Here is a 24,805-nt window from a genome sequence, read left to right on the forward strand (position 1 = left end):
CACTTCTCCTTTACTTTGTAGTCATTTCAGCTTTTATTGTAGCTGGCACTGGAAGGGAGAGGCAGCCATTTGATGTGATTTAGTGTGAAATCCTGGACATCGGGGCCATTCCTTGCACTTTTGTGGTTGCAAGGATCTCATTTATTTCATGGCATGGTTTTCTTTGTTTTGAAAATGCTACATTGGACACGACTGCAAGCATGAAAATTGCTCGTCTGTTTACATTTGCTGCTGTGTGTCCTTTTAAGTCTGTCTCGGTCTACAGATTTGCAGCATGTAAAGGGAACTGTGAACTTAAAGAGACTTCTCAGGGACTGGCACTGAACCAGCATGACAGTATCCACCAGGTTTAGTCAACACAAACACTAAAAGGTAATGGACCATAAGGATATACACACAGATGTGTGTCCAGCAAACTATTGTGCATAAACTGCCTAAACTAAGTAAAGAGTGCTTAATTCGATTTATATCAATAATTAATGTAGTATTAAGCTGACTGGAAGTTTAGTGAAACTCGAGGGCTGGTGTCCTGCAGGTTTTAGATATCACACTGGGTCAACACACCTGCATCAAATGATTAGTTCATTACCAGGCCTCTGGAGAACTTCAAGATATGTTGAGGAGGTAATTTAGCCATTTAAATCAGCTGTGTTGGATCAAGGACACATCTAAAACCTGCAGGAAAACAACCCTCTAGGCCTGGAGTTCGACATCTGTGAATTAAGGGAACACTGGCTCAAGTCAGGTGAAATCCAGGGTTTGGAGTTTTGGGTTATTCTCACTGTTTGTGCAGGTTTCAGCTGGCAGCAGAGTTAGCACTGCCCACACGGGCCAAGGACCCTGTCACGAGAGGAAGCATCCAACAATAATTCGTATAGCGCTCACTGTACAGAAAACAAACTAAAACCCGCGGAACCACCGTGAATGTGCATTGCAGCATGGCCGGTTAGCTCAGTTGGTTAGAGCGTGGTGCTAATAACGCCAAGGTCGCGGGTTCGATCCCCGTACGGGCCAAGGTTCTCCTATTGGTAATTGAATATGTGACGCGTCGTGAGTTTTCCACGTTGTGCATGATTTCATCGACATGCAGTTCAAACAAATTTTCTGTTTGTTTTGTTTTTTTCAGGTTAACTGTTAGAAGGACACCAGTCTTTTCCTACTTGAGACGAAAATGCCTGTATTTACGAGTTTTAATAATTAGGGTTAAGTTTTTAAGTTATATATTAAGTTTAAGTTATATATCTACACTTAGTTGTCAGGCTCCTTGTAATGTTTAATTTGTTTATGTACCTCTCTGAGCTTTTTTTTTTTTTTTATGATATTGTATTTAATGGAGCTGGGGTGTTTCCGGTTGCCGTAACATTAATTTCCTGTCTTTTAAAGGTAAATACATTTTAAACAAGTATCAAAAGCAAAAAATAAAATGGCTGTTATTGTTGTGAGCAAGAAGCAAAGAGATGGCCACATGATCCAGTATTTCAGCACTGTGAAGCTATGTAATGCTTCTAGCCAAGACCCTCTGGCTTTTAACTAACTTAGAAAACATTTCAAACCATTTGTTTCTGGAACACTTGTTAAATGGAAATAACCATTCTTGTAAGGTGACTCCACCCACATCATGTGTGTATTTTATTTTATTTCATGCAGGGTAAATTTTTGCCTTCCAACCTGCCAGGTTTATACTTTCAGGGACAACGCAGCCCAAGACTTTGTTTTTTTTCCATCTTTTTAAAGATGGGAAAAAAACAGTTTCACTGAATAACTTTTAAAAACTCTAACTATTAACACAGAGTAATGTGATGCATGCAGAACACAATTCTCTAGGTTCATATGATACACAGTGATGCCAGTGCTTTGAAGTAAGGGCACAAGGTCACACTGTGTTTCCAGAATTGGCTCTGTGCTTTTACTACCGTGGGTCAACGTTTATACCTCGTGCTGGTTCAGATTACTGACACATACATAATGCCATGTGGTATACATGGCCTCATATATGCTATCTGCATTACAATAATAAATTTGACCTCAGTGTTCTCACCTACCTTTAACTGATCCATTTTTGACACAGAGCTCTCATGTAGGAAGATTCTACAAGCACTGGTAACTTATTTTTAGATGAGGTGATCTATGGACTGAAAGTGAATGGAAAGTCATACACTTTCAATTATCCCCCTCAGACTTCAGCTTCTTTTTCTCAGAAATCTTCACAGTCATAATATAAAGTAAGACACTTTAATTTGTCTACATATTGTTACTTTAGTAAGTGGTAGCACTCGTGGGAAGGGAAGCCAGGCCTCATATGTTTCCTGAAACTTCAGTTGTCATTTTAATGAAAGCAATTTGTTTAATGGTTTCGGCCATTCTCTGCTCTTCTCATTTCTCACTGACTGTAAAACGGACCACATGAAACAGCAACCCTCTGAATGCCATGGTGAATATGTGGTGAAACAGTTTTGCACTCTCACAATCTGAAGGCTGAGCAGGACTCCCTTGAGATGAGGCTCTGTTTGTCAGATTAAGCCAGCTTTGAATTTGATTGATTTTTTTTTTAGGTTTTAAGTAAATAATAATGTCACTACACTGCAGCTACAGCAGTTAACTCGTCATGGTAGGTGTACACCAAAACCTGAACTTCAGTATGGAGAGAAAATTTGGACTGTCAGTATTAGAATGTGACATGTGCCAGTGCAGTAGTAGCACAGCAGCAATTTCACTGGCTGTGGCTTTTTTTTATGACAATAATTCCCGCACACTCAGGCACTACTGTACTTACTGACCTTATCAACTTAGAGGAGGAACATTTGTGGACACAACAGACTTTTCAAGCCAGCGAAAAGGATTCTGTGAATGACTTGGTGAGGATTTCTACAACATTCATAGTGGTTGTGAGCAAGTCTGTCTTTGCACACAGGATGCTTTTTCACTCTTTTTAAGTCCACTTCTTGTACACAACCATTTTCAAGTCCACTTCTTGTACACAACCATTTTCAAAGCAATGGCATTTTTTAATACACAATTTAACACTGTTCAATGAAAAATGCGGGGGTAAAAAGGCAACAAAGGATGAACCAGCATTGTGTATTTACTGGCATTTCTTTGGTTGAATCTATGGAAAATTGCAAAGATAAAACAGTTTGACAGACATAAAAATAGTATTTTTGCACCATCTAGGTGATTTTGAAAGCGCTATTAGCTGTGTCAAAAGGAAACAGAAAAATATCCAACACAGCACCTGGACATTGATCCATCGGAGGTTCACTAACACGGCATAAGAAATTGTTTCAATGAAAGGGTGACTGTCAAGAAACCTTTGCAGCGAAACAGGGAGAAAAGGTAAAAGCCAATGGAACGTGATCAAACATGGACTGGACTACCCAGAGCACCGACTTCAATATTATCAAAACAGTGTGAGATCGTCTTGATGAAGGAGAGAAGAAAAGACAGAAACTTTTTTTTTTAAAAAGACGAAAGAAACCTAGAGAAGTATTTTTGAAGGCTATTTAAAGATGTTACAAGAAAGCTGCCAAAGAGAGTTCAGACACAGTTGAAGAATAAAGGTGGTTATACCAAATATTGACTTTCAAGCTTATTAGAATTGCTCAAACTCAGCTTTTCCCTTGTATTCTGTATGTCCATATGTTTTCACATGTTTCAGTAACTCACTGCACATATTTTCTTTGCAAAATATAAAGAAATGAAGGGTGGCTCATGACTGAAATGTTGCACAGATTTTTCAGCTTCACTGATCAAGAGCCACGAGTGTTCTGTAACACACGACAGCTGCTGCTACAAAAATAATCGTCAGCTCTCCATACATGCAAATGCTGTCCACATTGCAGAACACTTTGTCTTTCACATTTTCAGTTCGGCATGTTTCTTTTGAAGAGGCTGAGATAATTGTTTCCGATTCAATGTTCAACCCTCTCATTGTTGTTTGCAGTGAGTCTCTAGACAGTTTGCAGATTTTAGAAAGAATTAACATGAAAAAATAGCCCAAGGAAAGACTGGTAGACATCTGGATGTTCCTGTTTTTGTTGTTAGGGTTTTTTTTTTATTATTATTACATTTTGTTTTGTTTAAGAAAAAAAAACCCACAACAGCACTTGAGTCACTGGCTCAGCATCTTTTGCACAGCTGCTTATGTTTAGGTAGGAACTGTTGTGGGTGAGGTCATTTTTTCCAGGGGTCAAAAGTGACTTCTTCCTCACATGATATTACAGACGACTGCACAGATGAGTCGAGGCGCTTTTCCTTTTAGAAGTCTGTATTTGTTTGCTGTCTCTCAAAATCAGTGGCCATTTTCAAAGCTTTGTGCACTTATTTCACCAGTTATTTTCAGTCTAACTTTTCATTTCAGTGGTCAGTGGAACATTAAAAATTGTACTTAGAATCCCCAGTAAAATGATATAAGTTCTGACAAGCTCTTAAACACCACTGGCTGAAATATGATCCCTTTCTCCATGTTTCCCTTCCGCTTCTGATAAACAAGCTTCAGTGAACAAGCTTCATTGAAGAGTTGATGGATCAGCTGAATCAGGTGCATTTCCTAGTTACTGTGTCAGGTATTTGCTGGATATTTTCCTATTTCTAATGGATGTGACTGCTGCTGCAAAAATATTTTTTAAGGCCTGCCACGTCTCCTTTTGTCCTCCATTAGTCCAGTTTTCTCATTGCTTTAAGCATGCACTGCATACTGTGTCAAGATATATATAAGTTTTCAGCTAATAGCTTTCTGGGAATCACCTTGTGGTATAAATAATTTTTTCAAGCTGTGAAACTGTGTTATCTTTGGCACAAAAGCCCAAATCTTTCTTTAAATGTGAAAACTATTTTGAATGAAAATTGAATTCATGTAGTATTTCCAACATTCGCCTTACAAAACTAGGATAGGCCCAAACAAAAAATGTGGACTGAGTATTTTGACATGTGGGCTTCATAACTTAAAAAAAACAAAACAAGTTTCATAAAATTAAAACTGACTTATCTTAAGACATAGTTAAAATAAAATAAAATGATCCCCCTGCAATGTAATTATAATCTGATCACACATTTTTTTCAAAGTAATATGGGCTGATTAAACTTTGTGATTGTTTGTAATCTGTTTGCCTAAACAGTTTCATGTAACACCCAATCCTGCTCAGGTACCTATAAGAGCTGCATGTCACAGCCACTGTGCTGATAAACCACTGAAACTAACTTGCTGCTGTTTTAGGAGCAATCACAGGAACCGGAAGCCTGGTTGTTGATTGATGATTGATGAACTGACTGCTCTGAAATTCAGTGGGTGGTTCTGTTTATTTTATTGTAACATGTGCAGTTTGAGTCTGGCGACGCAGACGTACGAGGACAATCATAACTTCTGTTAGTATCTGGATCAGGTGGAGACAATCTGTTCAGCAGTCTCATGATAGCTGTAGAGTGTTTTTACCTCACAGGGAATGCCTTGGATGTGAAAAGAGATTACATAAAACACTGTGTACTAATATGACCCACTGGGGGGCAGTCTTCGCCAACACTGTGATCTCAAAGTGAGCAAACTGATACAATAAATATTGTTTGCTATTTCCAGATGTCAAAACGTAAAAGACCATAAAAGCTCCCATTAAAACTAGTAGTATTTGGATAACAGCATAAAAAAAAGAAAATTCCTCTTTTTTCACGTCTCTTCTCGCTGCTCCAACTGCAGAGGGGGTGTTGTTTAAAATTTCATTAACAGCAGTAAAAGATCTTTCACATCCACACAAAAACTGTTTCCATGTGGGATGATGAGTCATAAGCATGAGACCAGAAGAAGACTCCAAGAGGATGTGGGAGACTGAACAGAGGATGGTGATGAGAAAAAACAAAGAGGATCAGAAAGGAGGAGGAGGAGATGAAAGCTGGGGCTGTGGGAGCCAAAGTGAAAGAGCTGGTAGATGCGAGGAGGGCAAAGGGAATGTTACAGAGGCACTGCTACAGGAGTGCCAAGTGGAGAAATCAACAACAAAAGATAAAGAAATAAAATTATATCATTCTCATGACTAGTGCAGCTGTTTCCATGACCATGTGACCTCAGTTAAGAGTTCCCAGATAATGGTCCGTGGGGCTCCGAGCCCTCACATGTCCAATCTAAGAGATTTCCTAATCTGCTATTAAAAGTGGAGATATCCTGTAGGAGCAAACTTGGCTTCGACTGTGCCTCTGCCAGCCAAACTTGAATGGCTCTTTTATGAGTCCACCTTGTTTCATTCATGTCCTGCTCCCAGGGACATGACCTTCTGACTTTAAGTAATTAAAGAGGAAATTAAGGTAGGAAAATGAATACAGATCACCGGTAGAGTAAAGGGAAGACAAGCAAAAGTGTGTTGTGATTTAATACAGCTTTAAAGTTGACTTGATTTTAAAAACAAAACATTTTTTAATGCCATTCATTATAAATCACCACTGAGTGCCAGAAGTCTTTTTTTAAACTAGGACAGCTTCAGTGTTACACAATGCTTTCTGGAAAGTTTTAAGCTGAGGGAATGACATGGCTAAGGGCACACAGCAGACATGGCTCTTGCAATATGTGAGTCTCAGCCAGCTGGAACATTCATAATACACTTCTACCCCAACTGTCTGCTTTAGTTATATTTGATAAAAACTGTAAATTCTAGATATTTGGGGGTTTTCTGCTTTAAAAGAAAATATGTCTGGCAAAAATCCATGTTTATCATGCTGCAAACAAAAAACAACACTGAATGTATCCCACTAACATGTACATGTTTTAAAAAAAAACACAAAAAAACAGAAATAGTAGAAATTACCAGTATTCCTAGAAGAATTTCACTCCTAACCATAATTAGGCTAAAGATCAATGCTAACCATGCTTTTAGCACCTGTCATGTTGACTGGATGACTAATAACTCTTAAAAATGAAAAAAGGAAAAAAACAGAGTTTTTAGTCAGGCCAGGTTTTAATGGTTTTGATGGCTGGGGCCCAGTTTAGGGAGTCAATAAATAGCTGAAGCATGCAAAACAAAAAGGCACGCATCAACAAACTGTAGTATTCTAATTCTAGTGCACTGTTTTGTATGTTGTTTGTTTTTTAACCATTAGTGCCATCTGTAACCTTTTTTTAAAAACAGGAAGTTAAACTCCTGGCATTAAGTAACTCTTTTGCATGAGTGTCTTTGACTTTGGATTTTTGATGGCAGAAGGAAAAGCTGTGCAGACCCCACTCCAAAATGCTGTACACAGGTTCAAACCATGCAGCCTCTTGCTTTGACACAATAGCACAAACCACTGTTCCACCCAAGAGTTATTTATGAGCATGTGGAAGGTTTAGTCTATGCTAAAAATGAAAATTGAAGACAGAAGCTCATTTTGTCTCATATGACATTAAATGTCAACCTATGACGTACCTAGAGGTAAAAAAGAAAGAAAGAAAGAAAGAAAGAAAGAAAGAAAGAAAGAAAGAAAGAAAGAAAGAAAGAAAGAACAGAGTGCTGCACTTTGAACACCCTGGAACAACTCCAAAAATAGCAAGAGCAAAATGTTTTGAGTGCTTGCCCCCTTTCTCATTTCTCAATTTGCACATCCTCCATTCCTTTTCTCGCCTGCTTTCCTCGTGTCATAGTCCCTCCTTCCTGAGATGAATGTGGAAAAGGTGAGTAAAAGACACAAGGAGAGATAAGGTGAGGCAACAGGCATTTATTAAATTGTGTGTGTGTGGGTGTGTGTGTGATCTGCCTCTATCAGCTCACCTGCCTTTCATTAGCTCTTGTGTGTATTTTTCATCTATTCCTCCCCAGAAAGTAATTTCAGCTGTTGTGTTAACTCATAGTTTAGTTATTACTAGTCTGTCACTGCCTCTCTTGCAACATAGACCACATTCCTACCTTTTGTTTACTCAGTATGGGTTTATGACAAAATGCCTGTTGAACTAATGACATTCCCTTCATCATGAACTGTACAATGTTTAGTGCTAATTAGCAAATGTCAAAAATGTAGTAAATAAGCTGAAAAACATGCTAACATATCACCATGATGCTACAGAAACAGCAGCAAAATCAGAAGATAATGAAAGGTAAGAAAAAAAACTCACTCCATTTACTGAACTTGATTATGATTAGAATTTATACCCAGAATAAAGACCTAACCTCACCTTGTGATAAAACTTTAAAGCTCTTATAGAATTGGCTTTAACAGTATATTAAACTGATTTACCTGTTTTTACTGTCTGTCCATTCACTGTAGGTTTCTTTAAATCACCATTTTGAAGTGCTTGTGTTCCCAAAGGATTAGTTCCAACATTTCACTCTGGTTAAAAGTAAGCCACAGTCTCTCAATGCCATATTATTATTTTAGCTTTCCCTGAATTCTCTGGATAGTTCTGTGCAAGGCTGAGGAACATTATGTCATGTGGCTTTATGTTCCCCCCAGATCCAAATAATAGTTTGGATCTGGATCTGTCTAATAGACGGACAATGTTATCTTTGGATATTCTGGAGGCTCAGGTTCAGGGTTGGTTTTTTTCTTATGTTTCTATTGTTTTTTTACTATTCTTGGATGCTGTACAAACAATTTGGACATCTCTTCCCATTGGCACTGTGTAGCTTTAGAGAACACCCAGCAATTTAAAAAGCTATATGTTATGTATAGAACACATAATGTAAATGTCCATAGACCTGTGAATATTACACAGTATTTGCATATGGAAGAAGTCTTTATGGCCTAATTCTTAACGAGCATTAAGTTTGATGAAGATTAACAAACATCAGCTTATTTTTTATTGTGAAATTCACCACGGTACTGCAAACATTCCATTAGACAAAGACTCAAAAACTACACAATTTTACATTGCAAAGGTCTAAAGATAAGACTGCCTGAGTATGATGTTCATCTCAAGGAGTTCAAGTGCAGTGCCTGTACAAATGATGTGAGAATTGCACAATAAATTCAAAATAATGAACTTCCTGTTTACATTGTGCTTTCTCATACATTTTGGGGGAACTTCACACATGCACATAAAAAGCAGACATAGAGAAATTTCATTTCGATTTTCTACAGGGGCTCTGTAGAGCTGAACATTTGAACATTTTCAACCACTATGAACATCTGTGCAAATTGTTTGAGCATGTAGAAAAAATAGAAGAGGGTCGTATTGACATCTGCTAAAGTTGAAGGTACACACTAAGCTGAGCACAGTCACTGAATCACAGCAGCTTAACAGACTGTGACTCATATAATTCCAGCTGTGCAGTTTTAAATTAGTTCTCACAACCTGCATGATGCTGTGATTAATAAAAGCTAAGTAGATATGGTGAGAATCATGTAGTTTATCACCAAGTGTTTGGGCTGCATGCTTCAGATCCTGTGTCAAAGTTTGAGGAACAGCTGCAACCAGTATGAAGATGTGTGCAATACTAGAACTTAGAGGTGTTTTGGGAACAGTTTGTTTGGCTCACATCTACATTAATTACAGAGTTTTGCATTGTGTTCTGAGACAGACTGAAATATATTGTGTTGGGTAGCTGCTGAGCTGGCACATGTGCAGATCCCAACTTACAAAGACCAGAGGACTGCAAAAGGTCCCACATCATGTGAAGAAGAGTCTATGCATTGCAGTAAAAATACAAAGGATGTTTCAATGTGGACTTCTAAATGAAATCTTTTTCCTTGTATTTTGTTTGCTGTAGCTGTATTTGTTCATTGGTTTCCTGCTTAAGGATCAGAGTATCATACAGTGGGTTGTTGACTGACTGGTGCAAACATAAAGATGGTGTGTTTTTGCTCATTTTTTCTGCTTCTGATGTGTAAGAACATGTCTCCTGTACTTGCATCCGCCATAAAATCTATGCCTATGACTTACAGTCAGCCTTTTCTTCTGGAAACTACCTCACCAACACAAGTGACAACCATAATTTAGCAATTGCTCACTCTTGCAATCCAGGCAGTTAGTATGCACTAAACCAGAATTAGAGGAATTTCAATGCAAAATAGACCAGACCGAATCTGGGTAAACATAAAAAGGAAAACTGAAGATTGTGGTTTACTTTGCTTCAAATTCAACAAAGGTGAAAATCTGGACTGCAGACTGTTATGGAACAAGTCTACAAAAACCACTTCCAGAGCATCTGCGGACATGTGACTTTGCACTGGTTGGCAGTCTGGAAATAAACCAAAAAACCTTAACTGACAGAATGAGCTGCTCAAATAAAAGCTGTACTTGTTTTCTGGACTTGCTGTGCGAGTGCCCCTCCTTTTTAAAATGATTGTTTCCATTTGTGCACGCCTACTTGAAGTTGACTTGTCATTGCAACTTTTCTATGGGTTCCTGTAATAGAAGCATATAAGCAGCCCTGTAAACAACTAAAAGTATTTTTGATCAACTATGGGACAAGATTTTCTGCAACAATGAAGTGACTTGTTATCGTAAGCACTCCTTCCTGTTTTCTTCTCTGAAATCAAAGCAGACTAACCTTAATTAAATTATCTACTTTGCAAACACTTTTCACACTGATGACTCAGGATGGAAGGAATGTTTTCCTGACAGACAGGAAATGGACGTAAGTTTTACTGCTGTCTGATTAAAGTACCTCAGCATGAAATGGAAAAAGGAAGGGGGGGGGGGGAGACCATAATGGCAACAGTTTGTCAATTTGTTGGCTAAACAACAAATCTTCGATTTTTGTTCCTAAGACACCAAATCACTATAACGGAGAGAAGGGTTTTATGAATTTTTCACTCAGTATGAAATAAAACTGGCTTCGCAAAAATTAGACTGCTCCTGGAAAAACAAGTGGATAATCATCAATGAACAAAAAAACTCTAGGAACATGTTTTTAAGGGTCTGACAATCAATGCTAAGTTTAGCTTAAAGGCTCTGGTGGTTATAATGCTGACTTCTTGTTAGGTAGTATCTGACAAGAAAGTGAGCTATGTCACACTAACACAGTAGTAACATCGCTCCTGTGCCACCTACAGACTGTATATAAAAGGATTTATTTGTTAGTGTATCCATTTTCTCCCACTTGTCCAATTCCAAGTCACAGGAGGGGCTGGACTTAATCCCAGCTGTCATAGGGCAAGAGGTTGGGTACACCATAGACCGGTTGGTAGTCTGTCACTGACACAGACAAACAGGCAACCACTCACTCCAACAAGCAATTTCAAATAACCAAATAATCTATCCCTTCATGACATTGGATTGTGGGAGCGTGCCAACTGCACACATAAAGGCCCCAGTCTGGATTTTAACCTGGGACATTCTTCCTGTGAAGGCCTCCACCACAATGTTGTCATTAACTTGCAAATGGATTCCAGCCCTATGTCTTGGATTAGAGCTGGAAATGATAGTCCCATTTGTTCTGCATTCTCTGTAAACTCAACCTGCAGCAGGTGCAGCACATGACCCAGATGCAGATGATGCAAATTATCTTGAAACAATCATGTTAGTGACTCTAAATATATGGCCTCACATCTTCCATAGTTTTGAAGGTCTAACAAATTGCCCTTAGCTTTTGGGTATACAATAGAGATGGGTAAGAAAAATCTGCCAAAGGACCAAAGGTTTTGAACCAGCCTCATACAGCAGGTAGAGAAGCCATAAAGAGATTTAAAAGTCAACACTAACATTTTCAAATCAGTTCCGATACATACTAAGAATCCAGTGTGCTTGACAAACACAAACAACAGGTGATGTTGTTACCTCTTTGTTCTTGTTTGAAACCCAAACTGTTAAACCTGCAAATAAGTATAGATAAACGATGAAGAATTACATTCATAAAGTTTCAAATTTCCTCTTAAAAAGTGAGTTCCTAATGTTTTGGTTTATTGAAAATCTTTATCATTCAAGCTGTCGTCCGCATACAAACACAGGAAGCTCTGCTGGACGTGCTCCTGAACAGTGTAATGAAGTGTTTTGACATGAAACATTTTCCTGGCAAACTGCACACGACGTCAGATTTCAAGCATCTGTCGCTCTTTAAACAACCTGAGGAACGTGATGGGAAAATACTCCTTAATCTGTTTCTCTTCCACTGGAAGCAGCTGAATTCCTCTTGTGGTGATGTTGCTACCTTACATGGAGGTCAGGGACCTCAAGGAGTCAGTCACTGTAAATGATCCCAGTTCCCTTTCCCTCAGTACTAATCAGTTTGCAGCCTCTGAAGTGAATTGCGGGCAGTTTCTTAATCATCCTCAAAACCCTGTTTCTTTTGTTAACAAGTATTGTTGGGTCAAGAGTGCATTTATGGTTTTAATGTATTCTAAGTACAGGCAAAGTGGTATGTAATCAGTAAGAGCTGCATTGTGTTTGTTGTTGTAAGCCTCGGTAGGATTTTACTGCAAGATTTAACTGAACCAAAGGAAAAGGCCATGAATGTAGAACTCATTTGTGGGAAGAGATCCCAACTTTATAACAGGCGGTTTCAGTTATTTCAGAAGTTATATAGTTATCTTTGTTTCATGGAGCATAAACATAATGCATAATTGTCCTCATCATAAAATCTCTCAAGTGCCTACAATCCATTACTACTCCCAGATTTTTCTGATTACAACTTAAATATTTAGAGTTTAAAGAAAGATTTTCAGTGTTAAGTGGCATTTTGCTCTGGTAACAATAGCTCATGAAAACAACTGGAATTATGTGCTTTGGCCACGATCTAATGTGAATTACATTTCTATTATTCTATTAGGGGATTTCTTTTATTAGGGCAGATGCAACTCCCTAAGTAGCAGGTTTATTGTACAAAATAGGGACGTTCCTCCATGACAAACTTCTTGTTCAACTTAGCATTAGACATCAGAATCACACGAGCTTAACTAGCCTACTTTATTGAGAAATATCTGATCTAAATTATCATCAGACTGTGAAAAGACTTCCACGAGGAATCTCTCAGCCCCACATTTACTGTAAAATAATTTAGTCTAAAAGGGGAACATTTTTCCAGAACTTACTGGGGAAACTTTTGTTCCTTCTTTTGCCTCAGAACTCTTTGGTCTTTCACCTTAGACATTTAACTTGGCAGAGCCAAAGTTCACCAATCCAGAGAGATTTGCAGACTGTATGCTCAGCACTTAGGCTGACCATGAATGAACAATAGCAGAAAGGCGTGCTGGGGATCCTAGAAAATGCCCATTTTGAATTCAAGTAGGCACTGAGGAAGGGAAGAGCTGAGTGTCCTTGTGGTTTCTTATGTGACTCAGAAGTTGCAGATAGCAGAAGTGCATTTACTGCTCTGCTGCTCAATGTGAAACTCATTACAGGCCCCTGAATTTTATGGCTCTTGTGGAAAGACGCAGAGCCAGCAGTATGAGTCATCAGTGGATGCATGTGTGCTGCTACAGCAGTAAAAAATCCTCACTCCTTTCCCCTCCCCTTGTTCTTTTGGCCACAAATGTTATAAAACCTCCAGGGACGAAGCAGGGCTCCCACGCTCAGAGTTTAACCTTGCCAAGTTCATCAGCTGGAAAGTAGTTGAGTACACCAGAAACATAATCATTCACCAGGATCACTTTGTCTATAAGACCTTATTAAATGTACTTTTGCTTGGTTTTCCTAACATCAAAACACACTTTGAACCACCAATTAGTATTTCACTCATATTCAGAAATGTTAATGCAGTTCAGGCTGGTTTTTCAAGTCCAGACCGCACATTTTTCAGTGATTTTCTTCAGTTTAAGTTTGTGGCTCAAACTTCAATGGTCTTCCATCCAACAATGTTTATGCTGGCTCTCTCATGGCCTCTATATGAATCATCAGCCTGTATGAACTGACCGCACAACCACAGGTTTGGTAAATGCACCATATGGTGGAGCCAAAGGAGCTGGTTGAGAGAAATAAAAGTGACTCCTCATGATAATATGCTGTCATAAAGTGGATACAAAATTGTTTGAGATCGGGTTCAAATTGCTCTTGTTTGTGATTCAGAAAGAAATGAAAAGGGTTTCAGCGGAATGACTAAACTTTACAGGCAATTTGAATACACAAGCTGAAATATTTAACTTTTAGTGGTAGCGCACACTGTATGAGCTAATCCATGAAAATGAAAAGATTTACTTCATGCATATTTGGCAAAAGTCATCTTCTCAGATGGACAGACAGCTGTGATATTTCTGTAGCTTCAGATCAGTTTTATTTTCACACTTTCTGTCATGAAACTGTATTCTTTAGTTTCACAACAGACCTCAAATTTCTGTCTCAAACCCACCTGAATTTCTAGGATTTTCTGAAAGTTTTCTAAGACTGTCTTCACAGAATTCTACTAAAATGTTCTGAAGCATCTGAAAATGCATCATTGTCCATTTGTCCATCAATTCATCTTTGTTCTCCTTCTTATCTAAATAAGGGTGACAGTGTGGCTGGAGCCTACCAATAAATCATGAGCTGTCACAAGGCAAAAGGCAGGAGAGGTCGTCGGTTTGTGGCTCGGCTGCGGGAGAAGGTTGGAGCCGTGGTGTCAGCGGAGGCTGACCAGAACCTGATTGTCATGGCTGTGTGTAGGCAGGCAGGAAAAAGGACCCAAAATGCAGACTTGCTGAGGCAGAATTTAAACTCAAAGTCCACTGCTTTATTGCAGGCATAAATCAGGAAACGGAACAGAACGATGAGGGCATGAAAGTGAAACACACAGGCCAGAATGAGAGTACGACACCACGACGAGCAGGAGCAGACACAGACACTAAATACAAGAGGAAAACAGGGCAAAGGGAAAACACCTGGAGGACACAGCTGACATCAACTAACAGACAGAACTGGCAGACGCCAAACTAGAAACACCAACGTAGTGCACATCCTGTCAAAGTAATGCAGGACACAAACTGGCACAGAACAAAACCAATACTAAACATTAGAAATCTCAAACCACAAAGAAATTATAAAATAACAATACACAAAACACTGGGTCACTGACCCAGGACCGTGACACTGATGACTATTGTCTGATCATGCCTTCTGTATTTGAGTAGGGCGTGCAGAGTGAAAGGATGCAGCTGGAAAGTTGCACAAAGGAAACATATTTTGTGGTACTGTAAATAAACATCTTTGAATGTGTGGGTACTTTATCATGCCACATGCACTTTAGAGAGCATCTTTTATCTTCTTCAATCCAAACATACATTTTCTTCTATGCCAACACTAGCTAGCATATGGATAGGATATATAGGATAACACTAGCTCACACAGATTCCATATGAATGATTTAAACCTAGAATCTTCTTGCTATGAGGCAGTGGTGGTAATCATAATACCATTCTGCTGTCCCTTACTTTTTTCCATGTCTTGAAAATTCTGACTAAAAATTCCCATGGCATGCAATCTGTAGTTCACATCTACAAAACCCCTGCAGAAAACACAGGATGTGAACATTTTTTTAATTCATGCATAGAAAGAGACAAGCCCAAAGAAAAGTCACCAAAGTAAAATAGTACATTTTGAATGAAAGGCTGCAAAGAGCTAATGAAAGGATTGCTGCTTTTTCACATTCTCTATGACCCATTAATTACCTCACTATAACTGAAAGAATAGTTTCCTCTGTCACACAGTTCAGAAGTTATTTGTTTAGTTCAAATTCTGCCTTGTAGCTGCAAGTTGGAAGACAGTGGTTTGCTTTGGCCTGTGCTGAATGCCCCGGCAGTGTATCACAGTGAGCCGCTGTCAGTAACTCACTCCATGCTATGGAAACTCTGACACACAATTACCAGTTTCTGTGTCGTTTTTTCTACATCAGTGAGGTCTGGCAAGTTGGTTTTAACTTCTGTAGGTCTAGTTTTACAACCTGTGAACTTGCAGTGAACAAAGCCCTGTGTTTAAAAACAGAAAAAAGACTTAATCTGCGTGGGTGGCATTCCCTCAAGTATCAGTAAAAGGTGATCTATGATCCAGGAAGCTGTATCCTACATTTAGGTCATCTACCTTGTGAAATCATTACACATAGTGTATTACACTGAGCATTTGTCCCAAAATTAAAGAAACTCTGCCAAGGTCTTCCTAATATAGCTGGCTGAATATATTTGAGTCTTGAGTCTGGAGACTGAATGTGTCACTTGGATGAGTGTTAAAATGCAGTATCCAGATAAACAGAATAAACTTTTTGAGAAAGAAGAGTTAGAGAGGCAAGATTGAGATGGTTTGGATGTGTTAAGGAGAGATAGTGGATATATTGGACAAAGGATGTATAATATCTACTTTCCTCCCGCCAGCCAGGATATTTGATTATTCATCAAACATCAGCGTAATTTTTGTCCTTGTGCATTAGTTTTTGTATAGTTATCTTGTTTTTGGCAGAAAAAAAAGTTCATGAAAACTATGATAAAAATTGTTTGGCAATGTGGCAATGAAATGAACTGTGTGAAATGACCCCCCCCCCCCCCCCCCCCCCACACACACACACACACACACACACACACACCCCAAAAAGGAAAAAAAAAATTCTGATAGCCCATTCGGAGCCTTTATGTATACATCACATTATAATCTGTGTAAAATAACTTCTTAAAGTCTATTAAATTCCATAAAACGATCAATTTTAATTTTTCTACATTTGTGTTTTTTTCCATGTTAACTGTTCGAAAAAGAAGATTTAAAAAATGAAATATACTGTTCAGAACTCACTGCTGGTGGCTGGATGAGTTACTGATTCATTGCATCAGCTCTTGCATATTTGATCAGTTTGCACCACAGTGCGCCATCATTGCTCAAAACAAACCATTTACTCTGATAGATTTAAAGGAGAAAAATGACAACTGTGACAAGTGTGTTAGTGATAAACTCCAGAAACATGCAACCCACAAATGTGTATATTCAGTATCTCAGGAGAGGATTACATGTGTACATCTGAATTTTAGCCGCAAGCAATGTAACCAATCTTTGACACATCAGACCAAAAGTACAAATTCCCACCCATGTAGAGAAAAAGACAGCACTGGTGTAAATACATCAAGTCTCACCACTAATTGTGAGCAGTTGTTTTTAGTTAAAGAACTGGTTTTGAATTATTGTCCTCTAGCGGAATGTTTGTGATATGCTAACAAGGTCTGGCTGTATGTGATGTTTGTCATTCAAAATACTTTAACTAAAGCCTTAACAGCAAAGCGTGGAAAACCAAAACAACTAGATCAGAGGGTGAGGTTTTTGTCTATTTATGCATCATGTCTGGAGCAGTACTTGTAAAAAAAAGAAAAGAAATGAAAAGAAAAGAAAAACGTTATATTTGATTGGTGTGGCCTTTTGCAAATAGAGTATTTAGCTACATATAAGTAGATATCTGAACATCACCCTTATGTGTTTGCTAAAAATGACATTCCAAAGTGTTAATCTGCTGGTTAAACTGCCTTCACTTTTCTTTCCAGTCACTCTTTCCAACCAAAGGAGAATTAGAGGCCCATCTCTGAGTACCACTACTGTGCTCAGTAATGGGCCATTGCTCTGCCATATTCTATATTGAAAGTAGCCAGTTGACATGGTTCGGTCATCTGACTTCGATGCCTCCTGGGCGTTTCCTGGGTGAAGTATTCCGGGCATGTCCTGCCCCAAGCAGGTCCTTGGCACACCCAGGATTCACTGGATGCAGGGGCAGCTGTCTCTGCTCAGACAGCTGCCCCTGCAATGCAAAAAAAGATAACCAGCAGAAAATTGATGAATGAATGGATGAGCACAGATTGTGTATAAAAGCAAAGCCAGTACAGGCTTGTCTTAAACCAGGATTCTTTGTAATGACACTCATGCGTCACTCCTATGTTTGCAAAAAAAAAGTCAAGAGTATTAAAATAAATGGGTAAACCGTCCTGTGATCTGAGTAACAGGAGCTGAAGAGTTTATGGGCTCAATTTCTAGCTTCAAGTTCTATAAATATAAAATGACCATTTTGTAAATTATGGTCCTCTAAGAATCAAAAACATCAATAAACCTGGGTGTGAACTTTGTCATCACAAGCATGAGGACATGGCTCAGTGAAACCAACAAAAGGACATCATCTACAAAAGGCAGAAACTGGACTTTGTTGCCACTGTTATGTCATCAGTGAAACTGCTCAAAGTTGGCAGATACAAAGATATTTGGCACAGTACTGATTAGTAACCACTGAGGGTTAAAAATATTCCAATCCAATAAATCAATGTCTTGATGACTGCTGGAGTGAGGGACATGATTGGCAGGTGTTTGGGGAATGAACTGTAGCCATGTTCCATCTGCTAGGTTTCACCTGCGCTAATTTTAATTACTGAACTCAAGCATTTTAGTGAAATTACTAGGCTAATAATATGGCTCACTGTGCACTTAACGTACCATCCAAGGAGTTGGTGCTTCGTTTCTGTGGACCAGGCTTGTTAACCTTAGGTGACCATTTTATCTGTCATGAGACAGCCTACCCTACTGATGTGTTGGGTGAGTGTAGCTCAGGATGTAGAGCAGGTCAGCTACTGATTGGAAGGTTGGTGGTTCAATCTCTGTCTGCTCCAGTCTGCATACTAATATCCTTGGGCAAGATCCTAATCCCAAGGTGCTCTCTGATGCATTTATCTGAGTATGAACCTTTGATAGAAAGATTATAGGGGAAAAGTGCAAGGTGAGTGAGGCAAGTTGTATAAAGTGCTTTGAGTGCTCAGATAGAGTAGAAAAGCACTGTATAAGAATCATTTCATTTAACATAACTTAGCCTCCCATTCCGTCATTCAAATATGGTCATTTCTAGCTTAAAAGAACTATAATCTCAATAATGATAATATGAATCTCTTTTTAAGATGAATATTTAGTTTAACTTTCTGTTACTAATGTTACATTCTGTTGCATAATGGGAAACGAGGATGATTGTGGTAAGATACAGAATGATGATGAAAGAACTGATATTTAAAGACCCCATGAGTGATGACATCTGGAGATTTTGCTGTGGCTGAAGAGAAATCACATCTGCAGACTTTTTATATTCACACGCTGTTTGCATTTCTCCTCTCCAGAAGATGGCCAAGTCTGTGCTCCTCACATCCTTCCTTTGTATGCTTATGAAAGATTATCTGATCACTTTGGAATCTTTAAAGCTTGCAAATACAATGTGTTGCTTTAAAAGTTAAAAAGAGAAATGATCTATGAAATGGTTTACGGATGCATTACATTCACAGAATCACAAAGGAGTAGAATAAAATTTCAGTGGCTGCCCTGAGAATAAATCAGAGATCATAATTGTCAGAGACAATTAATTGTAAATATTTTGATTTTTATTGTTTCTGGGAAGTAGTCGGGATTTTAAGAATATAGTGCTGTAAAAAATAGGATAGTTATTAATGACTGACATTTTCACCATACTTGTGAAGATAGGATGAATTATTAGAATCTGTCAGTTATGAGGATTAAGGATGCAACAGGGCTTCCATAAAATTTGGTTCTGAGCTTATTGTTACTGGATTGGAGATGCTGCAAGCTGAGCTGAAGATGAGCTCTTGTTACTGTTCAAAATCACAGCTCTATCATGAAAATACAGGAGAATCTGATCGATTATAACAACTCAACTGTAGAAAAAATATTTCATAGGAAGACCTACTCAGCAGCTATCTGAAAAAGATGGAGGGTTAAAATCTAGTCTTGGTAGAGCAATCTCTGGAGGGTAAGGGGTTAACAAAGGAAAAAATATATATGTGTAAAACAATAAACTTGCTGTGAAAATATTTGCAGCCAACAGGATAAAACAAGTTGAGTCTAAGAATCTATATTTCTTATTGATGCTCATCAGAAAAAACAAATGAACTGTCTTCCATCAGCTATCTGCATGCAGAGGTCTGAGGAGTCTTCCAGGAATGGTGACGTTTTTTGTTTTTTGTTTTTCCCAGAGAATTGATTTGTCACCTCTCTACAGTGATAGGCAGTGATTTCATACCTCTTGATCTCTAATCTTGAATACTACCTGCTCTGGAGCAGGTTTTGTTCACCATGTTGATACATCCTGTTGTGAAGAGAAACACATTTATAGTACAGAAAAACCCAGGGTTAGGCCTGAAGTCAATAAGCCCAAATCCAATTCATAGTACAGCCCTAATGATACTAGGTTTCTGTGTTTACTTTATGTCTATATTAATGAGTTTTAGATTTAGTGCTTTCTTGGTTGTTGTTTTTTTTTTTTGGGGGGGGGGGGGGGGGTGCATCTACTTAGTTGTAACAGTTTTAGTGCTATAGTAGTAACTGTTATGATCTTTCTGGTGTTTCTGCTTCCCTTATTCTGTGTTTATTCCTTGGTCCTTTTCTGTTTCCTTGTTTCTTATGTCTTTTGGTTATTTCCTCTTTTACTGTGAAAGTTTATTTTCCTTTGCAGTGCTTCCTGTCCTTCTCCCCCTGATTGTCTCGTTCCAGGAACTGTCTAATCCCCAGTTAGCCCTCCTCTAGTGTGTATGCATAGTTCTATCTTCCTCAGTCTCTTTGTTCTCTCATCTGTTATGTTACCAGTTGTGCTCCCTGAGTTTTCTCTGAATGTTTTACATTTCTCTTGTGTTTTTAGTTCTTCACCATTTGATTCCTCTTTGCACAACCATCTGGGATTCATTCTGGCCCCAATAAAGATTTGTAGTTTATGATAATCTGACATCATATATTACCACAAATATGGGGGGTCGGGGGTCAGGGGAAGCCCTACTCAGCAGCTATCTGAAAATGGTGGAGGGTTTGGATCTAGTCTTGTTAAAGAGATTGCCTGGGGTCTAAAGGATTGACAAAGAATTAAGCTTGCCACAAAAAAATCAACCTAAAATTTTAGACAAATACTTGGAAAAATAACTAAGTTAACTAAGTCTACAATCCTAATGGCCACTAATTCAACTGAAAGTAAGTTCAGCACTAAAATGCTAGGTGCTTGTTGTTCTGCTTTTCTCTAGTTAATGCAATCAGATTGCCAACTAAAACTCTAAACCTCAGTACTTAAATGAGCTGTGGCCCCCTGATAGCACTGTCATCTCACTGGAGGGCCACTTTAGTGCTCAAGTTGTACAAAAATCTCCAAAAATATAGTGTTTTGTTTGTTTGTTTGTTGTTTTTTAAATATATTGTATCGCGAGACAAAACTGCAAACGTGAATGCAATTTTTTATCATTCACTCTTAACTGAAGCCTTTCATTGAACTATCAAATAAACACATTGTTACTCTCTCTCTCTGACCAGACACGTGGCAGGACTTCTGCTATAATTTTGTTCGTATTTAACAAAATAAAAATGCAGTCATAAGTGTACACAGTAGTTTTTGACTGCCAGTGAAAACTGTTTCCTTTACTCCAACTCTCTCACTGAACTAACACAGCCAGTCCCTCAACATGTTTGTATTCTCTGCTCATATTGTCTTCATATTATATAATGTTTCGCTTTACTTACGTTAACATTGCACTCAACAGCAAACAAGTCCTCCTTAACAAAAACAGTAATTTCAAGGGCCAAATTGCATTATATTTCTTCATGTCAATATACAAGTAAGTACGGTTGAAGTGGGCCGCAAGTGGCCCTCAGGCTGCAAATTTGATACCCCTGCTCTAAACCATGCTACTCCAATGAAGTAAACTATCTCTTTGCAAATGAACTTCCATTAAACACATCTCTGTGTGACATGAATGTCTAGCATTTTACTGCTGTGCAACATTTAATTCAAAACAAGAAATAAAATGAATCAGTTGCTCATGTTTATTAGAAAGTCTAATTCATTTTTATTTCACCCTTTCCCACATGGAACATAACTTTCTGCAAATCCAAAATGAAATGAAAAATAAAAACAGCTTGAAAAGTACATTCTGTTTCTCAATAGCTGGAAATCTTGTGTTTGAGGCAACGGATCCAGAAGTGCACTAAACATTACATTAATGTTGGCATCCCAGCAGTTGGTCGCTGTCTTTACATACACACACGCTGCCACACTAGACTCGTGTAAACATTGCTGTGGATTTGGTGACAGTGAAATAGTGAAATAATCCACAGGGATGAAGTGAGTTTAAAAAAAAAAACAATGCTGCTATGTGAATCTGGAATGTAAAAAGAAGACTTAACCACAATATAAAAAAAGATTACTGCTTTAAAATCCTTCATGTACTGAGTCATTGCTAATCTCTGTCCAAGATATTCATACATGTTTCTTGTTTAATCATAAAACTGCATTTTAAAAAATATGAAAACTGTGATCGTTCAAGAGAACTTGATTTTACAAAACCAAATCCACTAAATAACTCCTGTAAAACAAACATATCATGTAGCACCAGTAGGTTAAAACAAATCATGCAGCAAATTGTGTTGCTTCCTTCTTGTTGTGAAAAAGACTACTTCAAGAGTTGGGGGATAAAGTCCATGTTTGTGGAATCCAGTGCAGCCACCATTACTTTATGGCCATTTTGGATGCTTCTCCTCAGAATCTGCTAAATGGAGGTAAGAGCTGGCCATGTCTGTGACTTTCGTCCTATGTTTTTATTGTAGCAATGACTCTTTGGTTCACTGGTTCTGGGGATGAAGGAAGAATAAAACATGATTAAGTCCTTTGTATTTGACAAAATTCCACGTGTATTTGTATTAAATCTCTATTTAATCACTTGATTCTCAAGAGACTGTCTAGAGAAGTGTATGTGTTATGCTAGCAGCAACTAAACATCAATTTATTAACTCTATTTCTATGTAGATGCTTTACATTCAACCAAATATGGGCTAATTTGGTCATTATTAAAAGCATATTTAGATAAGGAAGGCAGGGGAGTTTGTGCTTAAGCCAGTTAAGAAAGGCTTGAAGATACAATTTTCTGCAACATGATAACAACCATTTTTCAGTGATAAGTGTAATCAACTTGTACTCCTTCAGAATGATGGCTTATGACTTTTAAACCTATTTTATGGGATTGTGTTGGGCGTCTCCTTGCCCATGCAAACAGTGAAATGGTTCATAATATTGTTTTCTGACCAGCGGCTGTGGACCAGTACTATTTGGTAAAAGAGTGAAACATAGCTCAATATCATTATAAGCTATAAAACTTTATTTTGTTATAATCAGCCTGTTTTGTGCTGCATTTTAACTCCTTACTCCAAAGTTTTTTCCTGATCTGGGGTCAATTCCTTCCAAAAAGTCACAAAATTCATTTTTAGATACAGGAGAGAAAAATAAGGGCATATTTTCATTTCTGCTAGATTTGTCTTAAACATATCTGTGACAAATAGTTAAACAATAAGCCATCTGAAAGATTTATACATCTAAGATTATTCATCACATGATTTGATTTACTTGTGCTTAATGTCTTGTTACATTTACTGTGACATTTAGCGCAGAACAGCAAGCTGATTTCAACTTTTCCATTCATTAAATATGACCAGTCCCTACTGAGAGAAGAGTACTACTAACAAGAGGAGTACCTGGTTTTCCACAAGCCTTCACACACTGCTCGTAAGTGTCGAAGCGATTCTGGTTTCCACCACAGCCACCGTACCAGAAGCGCATGCAGCTCTTGTTGGCAGCATCGTAGTGCCACTTGAGAACAAATTTGGCACAAGTACCTTCTTCTTGTGGAAGCTGGCAAATGTCCACAGCTGTAAAAGCAGCTGGGAAGAAAATGAGAAAGAATAGTATTCAGTAAAAGGATGAAAACATGTGCAGCTAAAGGTTATGCGATATGTGCTAAATTACACTTTAAATATGAGATTTGGTGACTGATGGGATCAGCAGTTTTCCATATGAGATGAGATATGTGGACATATAGGTAGACAAAGGTTTATAGTACATTTCCTAGCTGTGAGTATGTGATGGCAGTTTACTCCAAAGCTGATAAGTTACTGATGACTTAACCTTGTTATCTAATAAGCCTTCTGCTAAAAAAAAGTAATGAATCTTTGAATATAGCTTTCTTTCCATTAATTTTCTCCATGTGACTTGGCTCACGCCATTGAGAAAAAACATAACCTTGGCTTGGCTTTTTATTTGCACCATCAGCCATGTTTAGAGAATGTGAAGGGCAGTAGAGGATCCAGATGCCCCTGAAGACATAGTATTAATTGTACTGCAAAGTCAGCACAGCGTAAAGCAGTGTGGAAAATATACGTAACACTGATATTACTTCCAAAGCCAGTGGCTGTTGTGTATATGTATTAATGATGGTCTAAAAAGGTTTGATATGGATTTGTTTGCTTAAAACTAGACCAAAGGGAAAGTTTATTTTCTTCTGGTTAATATTTGCATACCATGCACATGCATTTACATCAATTTCAGCTAATCAATAAAGTGGGTTGGCAAGGAAAGCATGTGTAACATAATATTTTTGGAAAGAAGTAATCATGATATTCAGGTCTTAATATTGCCAGTGAGTGTATATTGGAGCTTACCAGGATCTGGGAGGACCTCCACCTGTTCAACTTGCTTCACCATTGGCTGAGGCTCTCCCACTGTGAACATACAAAAATATTACCGTGGTTTCACCTTAAAGGGGCAGATGTTGTTATAAAATACATAAATAAATACCACAACATTTTTCATTGGCTGTTTCATAAGCTCCCACCCCTACTACCTGGTTTGGATGCTATTAGACTGTCTCAAAGTGAGCTGACTCCTGAAAAACTGGCTTTAGACTAGAAATAATTATTTCTGGTGTCTATGACTAGTGCCTCGTTTTTAACAAGGTTTTGATTTTAAAATACTCTCTAGCAGCTTAAACTATATTAAAGGGTGCATTTTTAGGAATGACAGATGGTTGCAACTAGGCTAGGTTGGGATCTGCTAGACTTCAAACAATGGCCCATTCATGAAGTAGCTGTATGATAAGCCTTTCTATGAACTTTTGCGAGATTTCGCAAAAGTTCATCTTCATTTTTTTTTCTCCCATGTCCCTTGAGGGGCTCCGTAATATATGTCAAAAA

General features: G+C 38.2%; 1 protein-coding gene and 1 non-coding gene across 2 annotated transcripts in view; one reads left to right on the forward strand and one right to left on the reverse strand.

The window, feature by feature from the left end:
• The first annotated feature begins 940 nt into the window (after positions 1-940).
• Positions 941-1,014, forward strand: trnai-aau. Its single transcript has one exon. It is a non-coding gene; the product is annotated as a tRNA-Ile (tRNA).
• Positions 1,015-21,596: 20,582 nt separating this feature from the next.
• col6a3 (collagen, type VI, alpha 3) overlaps positions 21,597-24,805 on the reverse strand; it is a 28,268-nt gene continuing 25,059 nt past the window's right edge. Inside the window, exons 44-46 of the mRNA XM_040027452.1 lie at positions 24,275-24,334; positions 23,312-23,497; positions 21,597-22,414 (exon numbers count right to left, since the gene is read on the reverse strand). Coding sequence (XP_039883386.1) covers positions 22,374-22,414; positions 23,312-23,497; positions 24,275-24,334 — 287 coding nt within the window. The 3' untranslated portion in view covers positions 21,597-22,373. The remainder of the gene's footprint in view (positions 22,415-23,311; positions 23,498-24,274; positions 24,335-24,805) is intronic.

This window comes from Simochromis diagramma, unplaced genomic scaffold, assembly GCF_900408965.1.
Source record: "Simochromis diagramma unplaced genomic scaffold, fSimDia1.1 OVJJ01000343.1, whole genome shotgun sequence".
Lineage (NCBI taxonomy): Eukaryota > Metazoa > Chordata > Actinopteri > Cichliformes > Cichlidae > Simochromis > Simochromis diagramma.